The following is a 19,764-nucleotide window of genomic DNA, read 5'->3' as shown; positions in this document are numbered from 1 at the left end:
AAAAAATATTCTGGCAAATTTGGAAAATCTGTAGAATCAAATTTAAATCTTATTTCAAAGTCTTTTGAATTTCTTTTAAAATTTTTGTTCTGGAAAATCTAGAAGAAATAATGATTTGTCTTTGTTAGAAATATAGCCTGGTCCAATTTGTTATATATTCTAACAAAGTTCAGATTGGATTTTAACCTATTTAAAACATGTCATCAAAATGTTTAAATAATCTTAATCAGGAAAAATTACTAATGATATTCCATAAATTCTTTTTTAAATTTTTTCAAAAAGATTCGAATTAGCTAGTTTTTCTTTTCATTTTTTTCGGTTGATTTTTGAATTTTAAAGAGTCGAAATTGAAGACAAACTATGCTTTAGAGTTTTATTTATTTTTTTCGTGTTTTCTCCTCTTTTAAACCGTTCAATTAAGTGTTTTTTTCATCATTTATTCTCTACAAAAAACCTTCCGTAAAAGGAAAAAAAATGTACGACGGAATGATATACAGAAATACCCATTTTTTATATATATATATATGTATATATAGATTTATTTATTAAAGATAAATTGAGCAAATTGGCTATTTATTGCAATTTATTTACGTGTGTATCAAACTGGTAGCCCTTCGCATTAATCAGTACCCAAGAAGTAGCTCTTGGTTTCAAAAAGGTTGGTGACCCCTGATCTACATCAGCAATATGATTTGTCTGAGACCATTACACATTTTTTTTTTTTTTTAAATAAATTTTATTAAATCGATTAAGAATCGTTACAAATGAAAATCGATTACTACTGCACAGTAAACAAAAGAAGAAGGTGAAAGGTGCAGAGTCTGCAATGATGAGCAGCATCAAGTCGATGTTTCTCGGAAGGAGATTTACATTTAAATCAGACGCCTGGAGGGGAAATTGGATTTCTTTTATTTCACACTGAATTCCTGCTCTGGCAGATTGTGTTGTGTTCTCGTTAACATCCGACACCTCTTCACGTCTCGTTCGTTAGAACTTTTGCACAACTTTTAAAACCGGCCTTCCCCCGGGGCCTTGTTTCAAGAGAACACATCCAGCATGAGAGGAGAGCTCGGATGCACACACTCACGCGCGCACACACACACACACACACACACACACACACACACAGACACACACGTGTGCAAGCTTAACAACACCAGCAGCTCGCCGAGATAAATCCTTAAAATCCTCACACACCAGCTTTTGAGGCCCGGGAATGTGAGCTGCGTCATCACCAGCCTTCATAAAATAACCATTGACGCGTTCGCTGACCCGGCAGATTGTGGGATTCTCACCCGCTGACCCTTTTAAGATGTAATGAGGATGAGTGCGCAGTTATTGCGTATGCCTTGACACTTACAGATAAATAAAATAATAAATACTTCTGAGAAGTTTATTTGTGTCAGTCTGTCTTGGATATCCCTTTGTGAGATCAGGAACTCTATAAATGTGTAAAAACTCTCACAGTCTCGCTGTATAGCTTCTGGTTGCTGGACAACCGCTTTGAGCTAGCATTTTAGCAAGTTAGCCAAAAGCTTATGGCACATTCACTTCGGGAATTTTATCAGCAAAGGGGGCTTTTGTAACGCAGCAAGTCTTTATTAGTGATGAGCCCGAAAAAGATGCCACAGCGAACTTTTATTGCCGTGAAGGAGAAGGCACTACCGGGACACAGCAGATGAAGGATCGCCTCACACTGCAGTGGCATAGTGGTTAGAGTGTCCGCCCTGAGATCGGTAGGTTGTGAGTTCAAACCCCGGCCGAGTCATACCAAAGACTATAAAAATGAGACCCATTGCCTGCTTGCTTGGCACTCCATAAATGATTCCCGGGCGCGGCACTGCTGCTGCCCACTGCTCCCCTCACCTCCCAGGGGGTGTTCAAGGGGATGGGTCAAATGCAGAGGACAAATTTCACCACACCTAGTGTAGGGGTGGAAAAAAATGTGTTCAATAAAAAAGGATATATGAAATAATGGACACTTCTTTTGGCACAGTTTTATTTTAAAATGCAACTTAACACGACATTTTTCATTTATTTTTTCTCTCCTTCATTTTACAGCAAAGAAAATTACAACTAGCCTTGGAGAAGTCGTACATGAGTGGAAACGTTTCAAACGTCCTCATGATTTTCATCCGTCATGATATCCCATAAAAAGAAGATGTAGGCCATGAAGTGGAAAGGTATAAGATCCAAACTTTCTTCTTGTTTTGAAATCCACCGAGTTCCCAATTTCGCAGCTTTCTGGGGCATCCAGAGCTCATTTGCAATCGTGTCTCGCGCTCGCAAGTTTTAGTTCCGGAACACTCAGACCCAAAAGCTCCTCAGCAGGCGGCTGGATAAAACACCAAAGAGAATAAAAAGTCGCGGTCATCACCTCGGGTTGGGCTTCCCTCCGCGGCTTACTTGGCGCCGGAGTCCCCGTCAGGCCTCATGCTGAAAGGTTCCAGCCGTTCGCTCTCGGGCAGCATGTTGTTGAGGCGCTCCATCAGCGGAACCGTCTGGTCGATGCCCATCTGGATGCGTCTCAGGATCATTGACATCTCGTTCACCTTCTGGATCTGCTCGGCGTACTTGGCGTAGCGCTTCTGACGCTCCTGCATGATGCTGAACAAGGTCTCTACAGACAGGTCCATCTGGACCAACACAAGACAGGGGTTGGGGTGGGTGGCGTGGGGGGTACAGATGTCGAGTCAGCACGCGGGAGAACAACAGAAATCAATATTGTGTATATGTCAAACTTTTTGACTTGGGGGCCACATTTGGCTAAAAAAGCTGACTGCATGTAATGTAACAAAACATACACACTCACACACACACACACACACACACACACACACACACACACAAGCACACAGACACACAAACACTTACTTGTATTTGTTACCTTCTTGAGACCTCCAAAAAATGCCTACCTCTTTACCACCCTTTCTGTCACGTGGGAAACGCATTGTGATGCGCGTTTTGCAAAGAACGATTCGGGTAGGACTTGCAGGTAAGGGCTTGATTTAATGCAAAAAAATAACAACACTGGTACAAAACAGACAGAAATCAACAACAAAAACATGTGCCGAGCTTACGGGAAGCTAAGGCTAGTACTTAGCACAGAATCAAGTAGTACAAGGGCAGCGTGCCGAACACATGGGAAGCTAAGGCAATACTTAGCACAGGGACTAGAAGTAGATACATCAACGTGATTGTTGCTTACCGCAAACAAAGGACCAAGACCGACTGACGGGAGAAGGCAGGCTTAAATAAGAAAGTCATTACAACACAGGCGCGCGTCAGGAGCAAGCGGCAGGTGAAAACAATGAGTAACCATGGTAACAAACAGAGGCGTACAAACCGGAACCGAAAGAGTCCAAAACAAACAGAAAACACAAAAAGACTCAAAAACCTAAATCAAAATATGATCCCGGCAGCGGATCATAACACTTTCTAGATATATAAAGATTTATATTTACAACATAATATATATATAATATATACATACTATGCAAATGCAAAAAGGTAAGTTTTTAGTAATTTTTTTTGTAATTGATTTTTTCATCTTTATTATTTACTTCAAGTTATTACAGTATGTCTCTATGTACATATTTATTTCCAACCATCCATTTTCTACCGCTTATTCCCTTTCGGGGTCGCGGGAGGGGCGCTGGCGCCTATCTCAGCTACAATCGGGCGGAAGGCAGGGTACACCCTGGACAAGTCGCCACCTCATCGCAGGGCCAACACAGATAGACAGACAACATTCACACTCACATTCACACACTAGGGCCAATTTAGTGTTGCCAATCAACCTAGCCCCAGGTGCATGTCTTTGGAAGTGGGAGGAAGCCGGAGTACCCGGAGGGAACCCACGCGTTCACGGGGAGAACATGCAAACTCCACACAGAAAGGTCCCGAGCCTGGATTTGAACCCAGGACTGCAGGAACTTCGTATTGTGAGGCAGACGCACTAACCCCTCTGTCACCGTGAAGCCCAACATATTTATTTTATTTTTTCAATTAATTTTGGCCAAAGGGGCGCATTTCAATTTCTTACACACACTTGTTAGTACATATGTTGACCAGAGGGGGAGCACTCCAAATATTTACACACACTTATTATTTCATAAGTTGACCAGAGGGGGGAGCACTTCAATTTTGTACACACAGTCAATTTGTAAAATCCCTCCTTTTTGGGACCACCCTAAATTTGTTAGATTTCACCACCAGGGGTACAAATGAGATCCCTTATTTATTTATTTTTTTTGTAATGTGCTTATGGCCGATGACAAACGAGTCACGGATCACAGATGGCCCCTCTGCCTCACTTTGGGCAACCCAGCTGTAGAAGCTAACTGTTAATGGCCACTACAGTCTTAGCACCGTAGTGTATTTGTTCATCCTACGGTCACATTTAGGACGCGGGTTGTCTTACGTCAGCACCGGAAGTCGTAAAATCCACTGTTTAACTGGCGGGTATTTTCGAGGATGAATAGGGAAGTCCTTCTTTTGCTGCTGTCTTGTTTCATCATATATTGCTGCCTTTGCACCTGTCAATGTTTACTTTTGTATGCATATTAAATCAACAAAAAAAATCTTGACTTTGGAGCGATGTTCACAGACTCTAGTATTTGGCTCTTCAGTGTTTCCCACAGGTCAGGCATCTATTTGTGGTGGTGTGGTCGGGTGGCGTGGGGGTGTCAGCGGCGGCGGCGATGACCAAGAAGAACGCGGAGTTGGAATATAACTACAACACTTTATGTACATATTTATATAATATTTACATATTTATATAATATGTAACTACAAGCTCCATTCACAGACAGAGTCCCATTGCTTTTATGAGCGGTTGAGCGAGTCCAAAGCCGAATTTTTTTTTGTTTTTGTGGCGGCCGTAATTCTTTCGTGGCGGGCCGCCACAAATAAATTAATGAATGTGTGGGAAACCCTGCTCTTTTTTTAGATACAATGGTTTTCTGTATTGGGATCATGATTCTGGTCCTAACTTGTTCACCGGTCCTCATATGGACGGTATTTTTCCTTGTGGAAGTCTCAAGAATGGTAGAAACACACACACGCACGCACACACGCACGCACGCACGCACACACGCACGCACACACACACGCACGCACGCACAAACACACACAGGCCAAAAGTTTGGACACACCTCCTCCTCATTCAATGCGTTTTCTTTATTTTCATGACTATTTTACATTGTAGATTGTCATTGAAGGAATCAAAACTATGAATGAACACATGTGGCGTTATGCACTTAACAAAAAAAGGTGAAATAACTGAAAACATGTTTTATAATCTGGTTTCTTCAAAATAGCCACCCTTTGCTCTGATCACTGCTTTGCACACTCTTGGCATTCTCACATTGAGCTTCAAGCACACCTGTGAAGTGAAGACTATTTAAGGTGACTACCTCTTGAAGCTCATCGAGAAAGTGTGCATATTCATTTTGATAGTAGGCTAATATAGAAACTTACATAATGTGTTGCTTTCATTATAACACTTGCATAAGGCTTTTGTGTCATTGCGGCTTCAGACAGATTTTATTTTTTTGTATTTATGTTCCAATTTGCGGATCTCTGCTCTATGAGTAAGAAACACTATTCTAATGCACTGGTGTATGAAAACAAAATTTCTGCAGTGGGGAAGTTCGTGAATAACTACTTGACCCCTCTCCTCACTAAACTATTCGTCAAATTGAAAGGAGACACAAACTTTTTGGTCTCACATACAAAAAAAAAAAAGTAATTTAACATCGGGTAACATGCAGGTCGTGGTGGACTGACCTCTTTGATGCGCTTGACTAAAGCGTTCTGGTCGAAGGAGACGGCCTCGGCGCACTGATGCAGGTGGTCTTGGTAGCGGAGGCAGAGCTGCAAGACCTGTGGGGGGTCCAGTCTCTCCAGACACACGCTGCTGGGCGACGTCTGACCACTCAGCACTCCTGTAGCGGAGCAAAAAGGTCACAGGGGTTTAGAGTCAGAGCAGTAGATGACGGAGTAAATAATGGTAAATTATTGCGGTTATTCTAGCAGAGCTGCTCCATTTTCCAAATTCTTGATAATCCTTATACACTAAATAGACAAAAGTCCAAGAACATAATTCTCATAGATGGATGGATGGATGGATGGACAGACAGACAGATAGACAGATAGATAGATAGATAGATAGATAGATACATACATAGATAGATAGATAGATAGATAGATAGATAGATAGATAGATAGATAGATAGATAGTACTTTATTGATTCCTTCAGGAGAGTTCCCTCAGGAAAATTAAAATTCCTTGTAAAGGTAGAACAAAGTGAGTTCTTCACCTCACCAAGACATTTTGGACATTGTGTTCGAAATGTATTCATACGTCAACAAAAGACTTGTCACCTTTCAAGAGAGGCTGAAATGTGGGAATCTCCTGGAGCTTAATGACATCAGGGTCGTTGTGGATGTTTCTCATGGACTGAGTGCCTGGGGCCACAACAACTATGTCGTCCATCTTGGCCTTCTGTTTGGCCGGAGAGGGAACCACTGCGCACACACAGGTAGAAAAGTTAGTACGAGGGTGTCCAAAATATTTCCATTGAGGGTCGCACCCTAAAAGTCCAAACATGTGGGGGAAATTTTGATACATTTTTCATTTTCATAACCAATAAAATACAAATAATTTAGGGCTCCTGTCAAGTTTGCTTCTGGGGACCCAAAAGGGTATGAGTCATAAAAATCTTAAAAGTCATATATCATTTGTTTTTTTCAACAGAATACATCACTAGATCAACTTTAGGTCTATCTGTCTGTATAAAATATGTATTTTAATGCCCTGCTTGTCAAAGACAACCCTGTTTTTTATGGGAAAAACACAAAATCTGCATTATTCCCCCCAACCCCTCAAAAAATGTCGGGGTGGAATATTTGACTGGAAGTAATTAGAGACTTGAAGAGGTCGATGATTAAAAAAACAAAAACCATTGGCTTTTATTGATTATTAATTTTTTGGCCAGTATTTTTAGTTTTATTTAACTTTACTTTTAATTATTTTTGTTTAACTTTCAACACTTAAAAGGTTCTGTTTGCAACTTCCTCAAAGTAACATTTATCCATCCATCCATCCATTTTCTACCGCTTGTCCCTTTTAGGGTTGCTGGATTCAGCTGCATTCGGGCGGAAGGCGGGGTGTAACCTGGACAAGTCGCCACCTCATCGCAAACAGCAACATTTATCAAAGCAAAAAAAGAACAGAAAAGATCAACAACGGCTATCTTGTGTTACCATTAGTGGTGTCACAGAACACATTTGTCTGACAATCATCTATAATTTTGACAATAACAAACTAGAAATATTTACTGCACATAGCTGAGATAGGCACCAGCAGCCCCCACAACCCCAAAAGGGAATAAGCGGTAGAAAATGGATGGATAGAATAAAATAATTGGTGATTACAGCGGTCACTTACTCACCCGGTCTCTTCAACACGTATGCGCAGGAGCGCGTGCACACATACAACGGCAGTTTAAAGAAGCAGTGAAAAATTTGAAGTCACGTTGTTGTTGTTATGGTAAAATATACATTCAATGACAGTTAACCGTAGCTAACAAAATTGCCATTTTTATCCAACAACACCTAAAGCTAATGCGAGAAGCCGTGAGAAGGTGGGATATACTGTGTAAAATACATTGGAAGGTCAGCGTCCTAAATGTTGCACATAGCCTCTTTATGTCTCTAAAACCAACTTCACATATTTCCGTCAACTATATATTTTTATTATTCTTTTTTTCTGTTTGTTTAAAGCCTTTTTTTCAAAGAAGGCTATGTTTTATATATGGCAAAGCCATAAAATATGCAATATTACACCCCCAAAAAATAATTCAATCAATCAATCAATCAATGTTTATTTATATAGCCCCAAATCACAAATGTCTCAAAGGACTGCACAAATCATTATGACTACAACATCCTCGGAAGAACCCAAAGTGGAATATTTGATGTGAAGTAATTGGAGCCCTGAATAGGTCAATCATTTATAATAACATTGATTTTGATTTCATCCATCCATTTTCTAATGCTTGTCCCTTTTTGGGGTCGCGGGAAGTGCTGGAGCCTATCTCAGCTACAATCGGGCGGAAGGCGGCGTACACCCTGGACAAGTCGCCACCTCATCGCAGGGCCAACACAGATAGACTGACAACATTCACACTCACATTCACACACTGGGGACCATTTAGTGTTGCCAATCAACCTATCCCCAGGTGCATGTCTTCGGAGGTGGGAGGAAGCTGGAGTACCCGGAGGGAACCCACTTCGTCACGGGGAGAACATGCAAACACCACATAGAGAGATCCCGAGCCCGGGATTGAACTCAGGACCTTCATATTGTGAGGCACATGCACTAACCCCTGTCACCGTGCTGCCCTGATTTTGATTCCATCCATTTTTTACCGCCTACTCCCTTCGGGGTCGCGGGGGGCGCTGGAGCCTACCTGAGCTGCGTTGGGGCGGAAGGCGGGGTTACACCCTGGAGAAGTCGCCACTTCATAGCAGGGCCAACACAGATAGACATACAACATTCACACACTAGGGACCATTTAGAGTTGCCAATCAACCTATCCCCAGGTGCATGTCTTTGGAAGTGGGAGGAAGCCGGAGTACCCGGAGGGAACCCACGCAGTCACGGGGAGAACATGTAAACACCACATACATAAAATTTTCTTTGAACCACATCTAAACTACTGTAATATCATCTGGTGTAACACCTTCCCTACCTACCTTCTCAAATTAGAATCCATGCAAAAGAAAATCATACGGGCCCAGTCTTGGTCCAAGTTTAATGCCCCCACTCGACATTTATTCCATAAATATCCTCTCTTAAGACTGACAGAGTCAAAATGTTTGTTTAACCTATCAAGTCATTTGCAGGCTGAATCTCGGTTCCTATCTACCATCCCCAGCATGCCCACAACACCTGTAACTTAGATCTGATATCAGGTAAACATCGTTTACTGGCTTGTACCGCTCGAAGTGTCGTATGCAGGGGACCAAAGATTTGGAACCAGCTTAATGAGAGCCTCAAGATGCTGTATCCATTCTCCAACTTCAAAAAGAAACTGAAAACTTACCTATTAACCATCTTTCTTTAATGCCTCATGTGGGGTAGACTACTGTTGGGTTTTGCATGGTTGAATGAATGTATGTGTGTATGTATGTGTATGCTTGGTATAGTACTATTATCTTGTGTTTATCATATGGCGTTGCTTTGTTTTTTTTGTTGTTGTTGTGCTTGCTACCATGTTTCATCTTTCCATGTATATATTGTCCTCTGGACCCACGGTTTCTTCTAGCTTATTTGGAGAAACCTTTCATGTAGCAACATCTTTAAATGATGACATTCACCACTATTGTAATTGTTATATGGTATTGTGAATAAACTTGAAACATAGAGAGATCCTGAGCCTGAGATTGAACTCAGGACTACTCAGGACCTTCGTATTGTGAAGCACATGCACTAACCCCTGTCACACCGCGCTGCCCTGATTTTGATTCATTATCATTTATTGAGCAATGGGGAAAAGAGCCTGCATGGCAGCTTTGTTATTCGAGTAAATATTGCATATTTTCCTCATTACATTTAACTTGTTTGTTGTTTAAATAGTATTTTTAAAACGTTCCTGCGGGCCACAAATGCCCTCCGAGATGCACTTGGGACACCTCTGAGTTAGAGGATGCAAACAGGGGCAAGGTATAATCAGCTGGCAAGTCTAACGGTGCAACATCACTGCAATGTTTGATGCAGTCATATAACAAACACAAGTTTAAAGGCCTACTGAAACCCACTACTACCCACCACGCAGTTTGATAGTTTATATATCAATGATGAAATCTTAACATTGCAACACATGCCAATACGGCCTTTTTAGTTTACTAAATTTCAATTTTAAATTTCCTGGGAGTTTCTTCTTGAAAAAGTTGTCTAATGATGACGTGTACGCTTGACGTCACGGGATGTTAGGAAATATGAGCGCTGCACACACACACAGCTAAAAGTAGTCTGCTTTAACGGTATAATTACACAGTATTTTGGAGATCTGTGTTGCTGAATCCTTTGCAATTTGTTCAATTAATATTGGAGAAGTCAAAGTAGAAAGATGGAGTTGGGAAGCTTTAGCCTTTAGCCACACAAACACACGGTGATTCCTTGTTTAAAATTCCCGGAGGTGAAACTTTACTATGAATCACAGCGAACATGGATCCCGACCGAATGTCAACCGGCAGGTTTCGGTGAGAAAATTGTGGTTAAAAAATCGCTTCTTACCGGAGATCAGCTGAGCTTGCCCCGTCCATAAAGCTGCCGTCGACTTCCCTGAGACACTGCGCGTCAACACACCCGTGGACACACACCTCCGACTATCAGGTACTGTTAAATTCACTAAAACACTAGCAACACAATAGAAAGATAAGCGGTTTCCCAGAATTTTCCTAGTAAATGTGTCTAAAAACATCTGAATCCGTCCCAATGCAATCGCGTTTTTTTTAAACTTATTTATATATATATTTTTTCTAGTCCTTCGCTATCAATATCCTCAAACACGAATCTTTCATCCTCGCTCAAATTAATGGAGAAATTGTCGCTTTCTCCGCCCGAATAGCTCTTTTTGTTGGAGACTCCCATTAAAATCAATGTGAAGATGTGAGGAGCTGTCACGCCAAATTTCTTCCCCCCTACATTCCCCCCCATTTACTTCCGGGGTCATGATTAATACAGACGTTTTGTTAGCGCTATATTATAAAAATATAACGCTATATTATAAAAATATAACGCTATATTATAAAAATACAGACATTTTGTTAACACTATATTATGTATATTAAAAAAAAAAAACAATTTACAAACACAAGCTATGGGTTGACGCATTTACTACCGGGGTCACGTTCCCTCTTATGTCATCCCATTGTTTGCGTTTTTAAATTGTTTTGAAACATTTTTTATAATACAGCGTTAACAAAACGTCTGTATTTTTATAATATAGTGCAGGGGTCGGGAACCTTTTTGGCTGAGAGAACCATACAAGCCAAATATTTTCAAAAGTATTTCCGTGAGAGCCATATATTGTTTTTCTTAAGACTGAATACAACTAAATGTGTGCATTTTTAAGTAAGACCAACATTTTTAGTATAACACGTCGCTTATTTTTTTCAATAACATTGTTATTCTGAAGCTAAGCAACAATAAATATAACATTTCATACCATTAATGCGACTTCTTGAACAGGTGCGGTAGAAACCGGATGGATGGATTAAAATGAATGAGAATGTTTTATAATTTGAACATTATTTTTGACACTGTGACTACCAGCGGAATTATTCATTACTTATCGTGTTAAGCAATGTCAGCTAAGATTTATCTGAGAGCCAGGTGCAGTCATCAAAAGAGCCACATCTGGCTCTAGAGTCATAGGTTCTCTACCCCTGATACAGCGTTATATTTTATACTATAGCGTTAACAAAACGTCTGTATTAATCATGACTCCGGAAGTAAATGGGGGGGGGGGGTGGGGGGGGGGGGGGTTTGTAGGAGAAGAAATTTGGCGTGACAGAGCCATCAACGGGTGACGTCATCGTCTGCGACTTCTAGAAAAGGCAGGGCTTTTCTCTTAACACCGAAAGTTGCAAACTTTATCGTGGATGTTCTCTCCCAAATCCTTTCAGCAAAAATATGGCAATATCGCGAAGTGATCAAGTATGACACATAGAATCTAAAACTAAAAGTTGTCTGCTTTAACGGCATAATTGCACAGTATTTTGGAGATCTGTGTTGCTGAATCTTTTGCAATTTGTTCAATTAATATTGGAGAAGTCAAAGTAGAAAGATGGAGTTGGGAAGCTTTCGCCTTTAGCCACACAAACACACGGTGATTCCTTGTTTAAAATTCCTGGAGGTGAAACTTTACTATGGATGAGAGCACGGTCAAGCAAACATGAATCCCTACCAAATGTCAACCAGCAAGTTTTGGTGAGAAAATTGTGGTAAAAAGGCGCTTCTTACCGGAGAAAAGCTGAGCTTGTGGCGTCCATAAAGCTGCCGTCGACTCCCCAGAGACATTGGCGTCAAAACACCCGTGGAGACAACCTTCCGACTATCAGGTACTATTAAACTCACAAAACACTAGCAACACAATAGAAAGATAAGGGATTTCCCAGAATTATCTTAGTAAATGTGTCTAAAAACATCGGAATCCATCCCAATGCAATTTTTTTAATCATTTTTTTTCCTAGTCTATCGCTATCAATATCCTCAAACACGAATCTTTCATCCTCGCTCAAATTAATGGGGAAATTGTCGTTTTCTCTGTCCGAATAGCACTTTTTGTTGGAGGCTCCCATTATAAACAATGTGAGGATGTGAGGAGCCCCCACAGTTGTGACGTCATCGTCTGCTACTTCTGGTAAAGGCAGGGCTTTTCTCTTAACACCGAAAGTTGCGAACTTTATCGTGGATGTTCTCTACTAAATCCTTTCAGCAAAAATATGACAATATCGCGAAATGATCAAGTATGACACATAGAATGGACCTGCTATCCCCGTTTGAATAAGAAAATCTCATTTCAGTAGGCCTTTAAGAGAGTAAGTGCTGTAGATTAAAAGGGACCCTGAAGGTCTGAATCAATGGGGAATAATGACGGTTTGTCATATGATTTGGACCCAAATGTCAGAACTGAAGTTGCTTTGTCAGTGAAAGGCATCGAACATGAGAACACAAACAATGAAGTTGGAGAAACATGCTCACCAGACGAGCTGTAGTCGGAGTGTTTATGTTCAGCATCTCCGCTCTGCTCGGCCCCCATGATGATGGTGATCTAATGTAGCCGAGACCTGAAACGTAGTCCAACACAATCTCTACAATCACGTCAGACCACCAGCAGTGACTTCTTGTGGCTCCGAAGCGAAAGGGACCAGAATATTGTTTGAAAATGATATTGAATTTGGTGCGAAGGACCAAAGCTAGCGCTATTTGCTAACCCACAGCTAACGTTACGTTGTTATGAGCTAATCAACTAAAATACATCTTACGTCCATCCTGTTTGCATGTAAGTACACACGTTGATATTATTGCCACATGTGATGTTAAAATGCATGAATAATCTGACAAAAGGTTAATAAAAGACTTGACACGGACCTGTGTCCACAAAATGACACTACTTCCGTAAATATTGGTCACGTGATGAATGATGTCAAAATCAGCTGACTGAAATACATTTTAAAACATGTATTGCTTATTGGTGCTTCAAAAAATGATTGACGAGGAGTAAAAACTTTTAACCTACACATATTTGCAGCTAAACAACGTTGGAAAGATATCGGACTGAGTTTAAGTCAGGGGTCACCAACCTTTTTGAAACCATGCAAGAGATACTTCTTGGGTACTGATTGATGCGAAGGGCTACTAGTTTGATACACACTTAAATAAATTGCCAGAATAGCCTATTTGCTCAATTTACCTTTCATATATAAATCTATCTTCCGGTATGTATAAAAATAATGGGTATTTTTGTCTGTCATTCCGTCGTACATTTTTTTTCCTTTACGGAAGGTTTTTTGTAGAGAATAAATGATGAAAAAAACTCTTAATTGAACGGTTTAAAAGAGAGAAAAGAGGAAAAAATGAAAATTAAATTTTGAAACAGAGTTTATCTTCAATTTCGACTCTTTAAAAATCAAAATTCAACCGAAAAAAAGAAGAGAAAAACTAGCTAATTCAAATCTTATTGAAAAAATTAAAAAAAAGAATTTATGGAACATCATTAGTAATTTTTCCTGACTAAAATTAATATTAGAATTTTGATGACATGTTTTAAATAGGTTAAAATCCAATCTGCATTTTGTTAGAATATGTAACAAAATGGACCAAGCTATATTTCTAACAAAGACAAATCATTATTTCTTCTAGATTTTCCAGAACAAACATTTTATAAGAAATTCAAAAGACTAGGAAATAAGATTTAAATTTTATTCTAAAGATTTTCTAGATTTGCCAGAATAATTTCTTTGAAGTCTAATCATAATAAATATTTCACAAATATTCAGTGTCGAAAAAACAGAAGCTAAAATGAAGAATTGAATACAAATGTATTTATTATTCTTTACAATAAAAAAAATTAATTTACTTGAACATTGATTTAAATTATCAGGAAAGAAGAGGAAGGAATTTAAAAGGTAAAAAAGGTATATGTGTTTAAAAATCCTAAAATCATTTTTAAGGTTGTATATTTTCTCTAAAATTGTCTTTCTGAAAGTTATAAGAAGCAAAGTAAAAAAAGAAATGAATTTAAACAAGTGGACGGCGTGGCGCAGTGGGGAGAGTGGCCGTGCGCAACCCGAGGGTCACTGGTTCAAATCCCACCTACAACCAACCTCGTCATGTCCGTTGTGTCCTGAGCAAGACACTTCACCCTTGCTCCTGATGGGTGCTGGTTGGCGCCTTGCATGGCAGCTCCCTCCATCAGTATGTGTGTGTGAATGGGTAAATGTGGAAGTAGTGTCAAAGCGCTTTGAGTACCTTGAAGGTAGAAAAGCGCTATACAAGTACAACCCATTTATCATTTAAGACCAAGTCTTTAAAATATTTTCTTGGATTTTCAAATTCTATTTGAGTTTTGTCTCTCTTAGAATTAAAAATGTCGAGCAAAGCGAGACCAGCTTGCTAGTAAATAAATACAATTTAAAAAATAGAGGCAGCTCACTGGTAAGTGCTGCTATTTGAGCTATTTTTAGAACGGGCCAGCGGGCTACTCATCTGGTCCTTACGGGCTACCTGGTGCCCGCGGGCACCGCGTTGGTGACCCCCTGGTTTAAGTTATAAAAAGGTAAATCGCCTGCGCCCCCGAGAGGCCAAATGGAGATGAGACAATTAGAACACTTCAATGGTTAAGATTTAATTAATGCAAATAAATGTTTACAGTCCATCTTCAATATAAACGCTTCAATTAAAACACATGAAATATAATAACTTATCAAAAGAACGGTATTATGGAGTTATTTTAACTAACATTTTAAAACACCAACACAACACACGAACATTAGCGTTTGTAAATTTGAAGCAATATGGAGAGCAAAGAAGTATCATGGCGTCTGTAACTGTAAGACGTTTTAAAATGTTACTGTTTTCGCTGAACTATTAATTCATGGAACATTTAGGAGCCTGCGAACAAAGCCAATCAATTTGGAAGTGTTTCTTTGAAGGAAACTCTCCAGTCTAACAGACTTGAGTGAAACAATGAACTCATTTGATGGCAAACATTTAGGAGCCCGAAAGAAAACAATTCATTAAATTCCAGTTGACTGTTCTCCGTTTGCTTCGTTTTCGTCCTCCGGCAGAGGGTAGGGGCGAAGGTCCAATGTCAGGATGCGACTGAAAGTCTGCTCATCAAACTGGAAAAACAACACGACACTGCAGTCTTTGTCCTTAACAAGTCGCCAACTTACTTGGACAAGGTTTTCTTACATCTGAGTAAACTCCCAGTAGGCAGTCGGCCTTGTGGAAGAACTCCTCCTTCAGGGAGATGACGATGAACTGCATCTTCCACATGATGGACTCCTCCTTGATGAACTTGGTTACCTGTGGGGAAGCGTAGGTCACACCTAAGGTCGCATCAAATATATACCGTATTTTTGGACTGTAAGGCGCGTTTAAAATCCTTTCATTTTCTCAAAACTGCGCCTTATAACCCGGTGCACCTAATGTGCGGAATCATTTTGATTGCGCTTACCAGCCACAAAGCTATTTTATTTGGTACATAGCAAAATTATAAGTGTGACCAGTAGATGAAATTGTTACGTTCGTGGTTTGTTTTTGTGTTTTTTTTCTTCTTCTTTTGTGTGAAGAGATCACACTCAATCATGACCTCTGCTGCCAATCAACCGGTTCTTGTTCCCAGCTGTTTCTCGTTTCACCAGTTGATCAGCCAGCCAATCCCGGTCCACCATTCATCCTTCTGTGCTGCTTAAAAACCACCTGCTCACCACTGGATTAGAGGATTCTTTTTCTGACATGCTGTATGGAGCCTTGGTAGACGCTACTTTGTCGTTGACGCTACTTGGATTTTTTGTGTAATCATTTTTGTTAAGATTTTTGCTGAACTTGACCCATCTGTTTTTTTGTCTTCCTTTTTGTTTGACCTTTCAACCTTTGTAAGTATCTGCATTCTAGTCTTGGGAAAGGTTAGACGGAGGCCTCTATACACCACACAGGATTTGTTGTTGTATAGAGACACCAGGCTTGGTGGTGGCTAGTGATGGGTTGATGAGGCTTCATGTATCGTTTCGACACATTGCAAAACTGTATTGATACTGTGTCACTAAATGCTGACATCTGCTGGACATTAAAAATCCCTACAGGGAACATATGGACCGACTCAACTGACACTGATTTTATGACCTAGTATATACAATAATATAAACCAAGTCATTGTATTTCATTTAGGATTATTTCATATCTTCATTTAAATAAAAATATATTTTTTATCTTTTGTAGATACAGTCAATAAGTCAATAAATAATGTGAACATGATTGACACTTTTATTAGTAGATTGCACAGTTCAGTACATATTCCATACAATTGACCACTAAATGGTATGCACATGTATCATAACACGAAAATCTAAGAGAACGTGTTGTGAATGAGGATACTTGTGGACTGGGAATTTTTATTTTTTTTACATGCGCTCTGAATACGCACTGTTGATTGATTGAAACTTTTATTAGTATATTGCACAGTACAGAACATCCATCCATCCTTTTTTCTACCGCTTATTCCCTTTTGGGATTGCGGGGTGCGCTGGCGCCTATCTTAGCTACAATCGGGCGGAAGGCGGTGTACACTCTGGACAAGTTGCCACCTCATCGCAGGGCCAACACAGATAGACAGACAACATTCACACTCACATTCACACAATAGGGCCAATTTAGTGTTGCCAATCAACCTATCCCCAGGTGCATGTTTTTGGAAGTGGGAGGAAGCCGGAGTGCCCGTAGGGGGCCCACGCATTCACGGGGAGAACATGCAAACTCCACACAGAAAGATCCTGAGCCTGGGATTGAACCTAGGACTGCAGGAACTTCTTATTGTGAGGCAGACGCACAAACCCCTCTGCCACGGTGAAGCCCAGTAAAGAACATATTCCGTACAATTGACCACTAAATGGTAACACCTGAATACGTTTTTCAACGTGTTTTAAATCTGGGTCCACGTTAAGCAATTCATGGTGTTAGAGCTAAATACACTTTCTGTCTGTCAAATTGATGACATCACTGAAGGGGTTGGCTCCAAGGTCAAGTGCCTGTCTATTTAGGAAGGAGTCAGGATCTTGCTCAGGTGTTGCTGAGTTGAGGCGCAACAGTTTTTGATTGTGCCAGGCTAGTGTTTGTTTGCTCCCGTGTATTTTCTGTTTTTGTACAAAGTGTATTATAAATGTGACTTTATGATATTAAATATTTTTGTTAAACATGGACACAATTTTGGACATCAATTATTAGCTGGCTGCACACGTCTGAACTAGCTTCATTTATATTCGGCAACCAGTAGCAGTAATAGTATAGGACTTCACCGCTACAATTAAGTCAAAAACTGCCTCACCTAAAGGCGAGTTGTTTATTGGGAAGCAACAAGCTGCGAGGCTTGTTTTGGAAGAGGATCACACCTGCCGCTGTCAATGTTTGATTGGCAGCCGGCGGCGGAAGAAACATATCGGCGAAGCAGCAGACACATTCCTGCAATCAAGCTCTGCATCGACAGCTCCGAGTCCAACTGGAGAGCAAAAGGGTCTCTCATCGGGGACAACAGCAGCAGCAGCAGCAGCAGCAGCAGCAGATCATCCCATCGGACCAAGCTGTGCGCGTGCGTGCGTGCGTGGAGGAGGACGCGGAGCAGCGTTGGGTGTGGTATGTTTTAGCGGCGCGCCCACGTAAAAAAAAAAAAAACTGGCCATTGTTAAATTGTGTGCACACAAATATTGAAAATTCCAATTTATTGGTGACTATTTCACTTGACTTGCGCGCGGGTTGACAAACTTTGACTTTTCCAAATGGAGGAGGAGGAAGCACACGCATGCGCTGATGAACACAAACAGCCACAAGGGGACAATGTTGGACAAGGGGGTGAAGGGAAAAAACGTGTGGTAAAAATGACACCAAAAGCTCTAGGTCACAAAATTGAAAGTTTGCACGGGGAAAGAAAATCAAAGTTGCAAAGACTCTCATTACTAAAAGAGGGGGTCATTGCTGTGATAAATGACAAAACACGTTCACATGAGCTAAAGGAGGAATTTAGCAGGTTTATGGATTTATATCATGAAATTAGAAAAGTGTACATAACTTTGTTGTCTCTGTTGCCAGAATATGAGAGTACTAAACATGAGACATGGTACAAAGCAAAAATGTTGAATTTTGATGGTTTTATTGAAAAGGTTGACAGGTTGATGTGTTTTAAAGATGATGATGATGAGGTTGAAATTAAGGGTTCCGCTGTTGGTGGTTTTGAAAATGAAAGTGTACAACCCCACGACAGCATTTCAAATGTTCCATCTATTGTCTTATCAAAGGTCATTCAATCCACAGTCTCAAACAAAAGCAAAATGTCTTCCACTTCTTCTGCTCACATAATAGCAGAGGCAGATAAGGCAGCACTTGTCGCCCGTGCTATTGCTTTAAAAGAGATCCATGCATTGGAGGCGCAAGCAGAGGCCATAAGGAGAAAAAAGGAGCAAATGGAGTTGGATGCTCAAATAGCAGCCCACAATGCTAAATTGTCTGTCCTCCATGAAGCCAGTGTTTCTGGCAGAAGCCAAAAGTCTGATGGAATGGAGTCCTATTACAGGCAAGGGACAAACCCGAAAAAAGTGCCTACTCCGCCTGTACAACAACTTCAGCCATCTGTTAAAGCTGCTCCTTCAGAGATTCACACAGCCAAAAATGCCCCAAACAAGGTCCATTCACACCCTCAACCAAACAAACAACCTCTTCGCTCATCAACTTTGGATCCTGTGGAAAACCAATCAAGGCAAAATTTACCTCAAGAATTTCAAGGCAACACAATACCAGGTGAACTCCACACTGTATTACAGAGGCAAAATGAAATGATGGCACTCCTGGTTCAAGCACAAACCTCCCAATTACTTCCACACAGACAAATTCCGTTTTTTGAAGGTGACCCATTGCAGTTTCAGGCTTTCATAAAAGCTTTTGAATATTGTATAGAGGCAAAAACCAATGATCGTGGTGACTGCTTATACTATCTGGAACAGTTTACCAAAGGACAGCCCAGAGAGTTGGTGCGCAGTTGCCTCTATATGCCTACAGAGAGAGGCTATGCTACAGCAAAACGCCTACTAAGGGAACACTTTGGAAATCCTTCAATAATAACAGCAGCCAACCTGGAAAAAATTATGGTAAGCCCAAACATCAAGTCTGAAGATGTAAAAAATCTCCAAGCTTTTGCACTGTACTTGCAAGAATGTTCCAATGCCATGGATGAGCTGCAGTATTTGGACGAGCTCAACATGCCAGCTAGCATGAAGATGCTCATATAAAAGCTTCCATACAAATTAAGGGACCAGTGGAGAGGAAAAGCAGCCGACATTGTTGACCAACAAAAGCAACGTGCTTGTTTCACAGACATTGTTAAATTTATTGAACAGCAGGTCAGAATTGCTTCAGATCCTGTCTTTGGCGACATTCAGGACATCCCTCGAGATAAAACAATAACCAAACCCAAGCCT

General features: G+C 40.5%; 2 protein-coding genes across 3 annotated transcripts in view; both read right to left on the bottom strand.

Annotated features, from left to right (window-relative positions):
• Nucleotides 1-1,982: 1,982 nt before the first annotated feature.
• On the bottom strand, nt 1,983-13,220 carry borcs5 (BLOC-1 related complex subunit 5). Of its 2 annotated transcripts, XM_061894455.1 has the most exons (6): nt 13,169-13,220; nt 12,779-12,864; nt 6,388-6,531; nt 5,791-5,948; nt 2,407-2,636; nt 1,983-2,335 (listed from the first exon to the last, which is right to left on the bottom strand). In XM_061894455.1, the coding sequence occupies exons 2-6, from the start codon at nt 12,834-12,836 to the stop codon at nt 2,308-2,310; spliced, it is 618 nt and encodes a 205-aa protein (XP_061750439.1). In that variant the 5' UTR covers nt 12,837-12,864; nt 13,169-13,220; the 3' UTR covers nt 1,983-2,307. The 2 variants fall into 2 exon arrangements, with proteins under 2 accessions (XP_061750439.1, XP_061750438.1); XM_061894454.1 differs by lacking the exons at nt 12,779-12,864; nt 13,169-13,220 and adding an exon at nt 10,307-10,721.
• A 1,735-nt stretch (nt 13,221-14,955) lies between these two features.
• smc1b (structural maintenance of chromosomes 1B) overlaps nt 14,956-19,764 on the bottom strand; it is a 47,925-nt gene continuing 43,116 nt past the window's right edge. Inside the window, exons 24-25 of the mRNA XM_061894452.1 lie at nt 15,494-15,607; nt 14,956-15,420 (exon numbers count right to left, since the gene is read on the bottom strand). Coding sequence (XP_061750436.1) covers nt 15,316-15,420; nt 15,494-15,607 — 219 coding nt within the window. The 3' untranslated portion in view covers nt 14,956-15,315. The remainder of the gene's footprint in view (nt 15,421-15,493; nt 15,608-19,764) is intronic.

Source organism: Nerophis ophidion, linkage group LG03 (genome assembly GCF_033978795.1).
Source record: "Nerophis ophidion isolate RoL-2023_Sa linkage group LG03, RoL_Noph_v1.0, whole genome shotgun sequence".
Taxonomy (NCBI): domain Eukaryota; kingdom Metazoa; phylum Chordata; class Actinopteri; order Syngnathiformes; family Syngnathidae; genus Nerophis; species Nerophis ophidion.
This window is presented reverse-complemented; position numbering and strand designations above follow the sequence as displayed.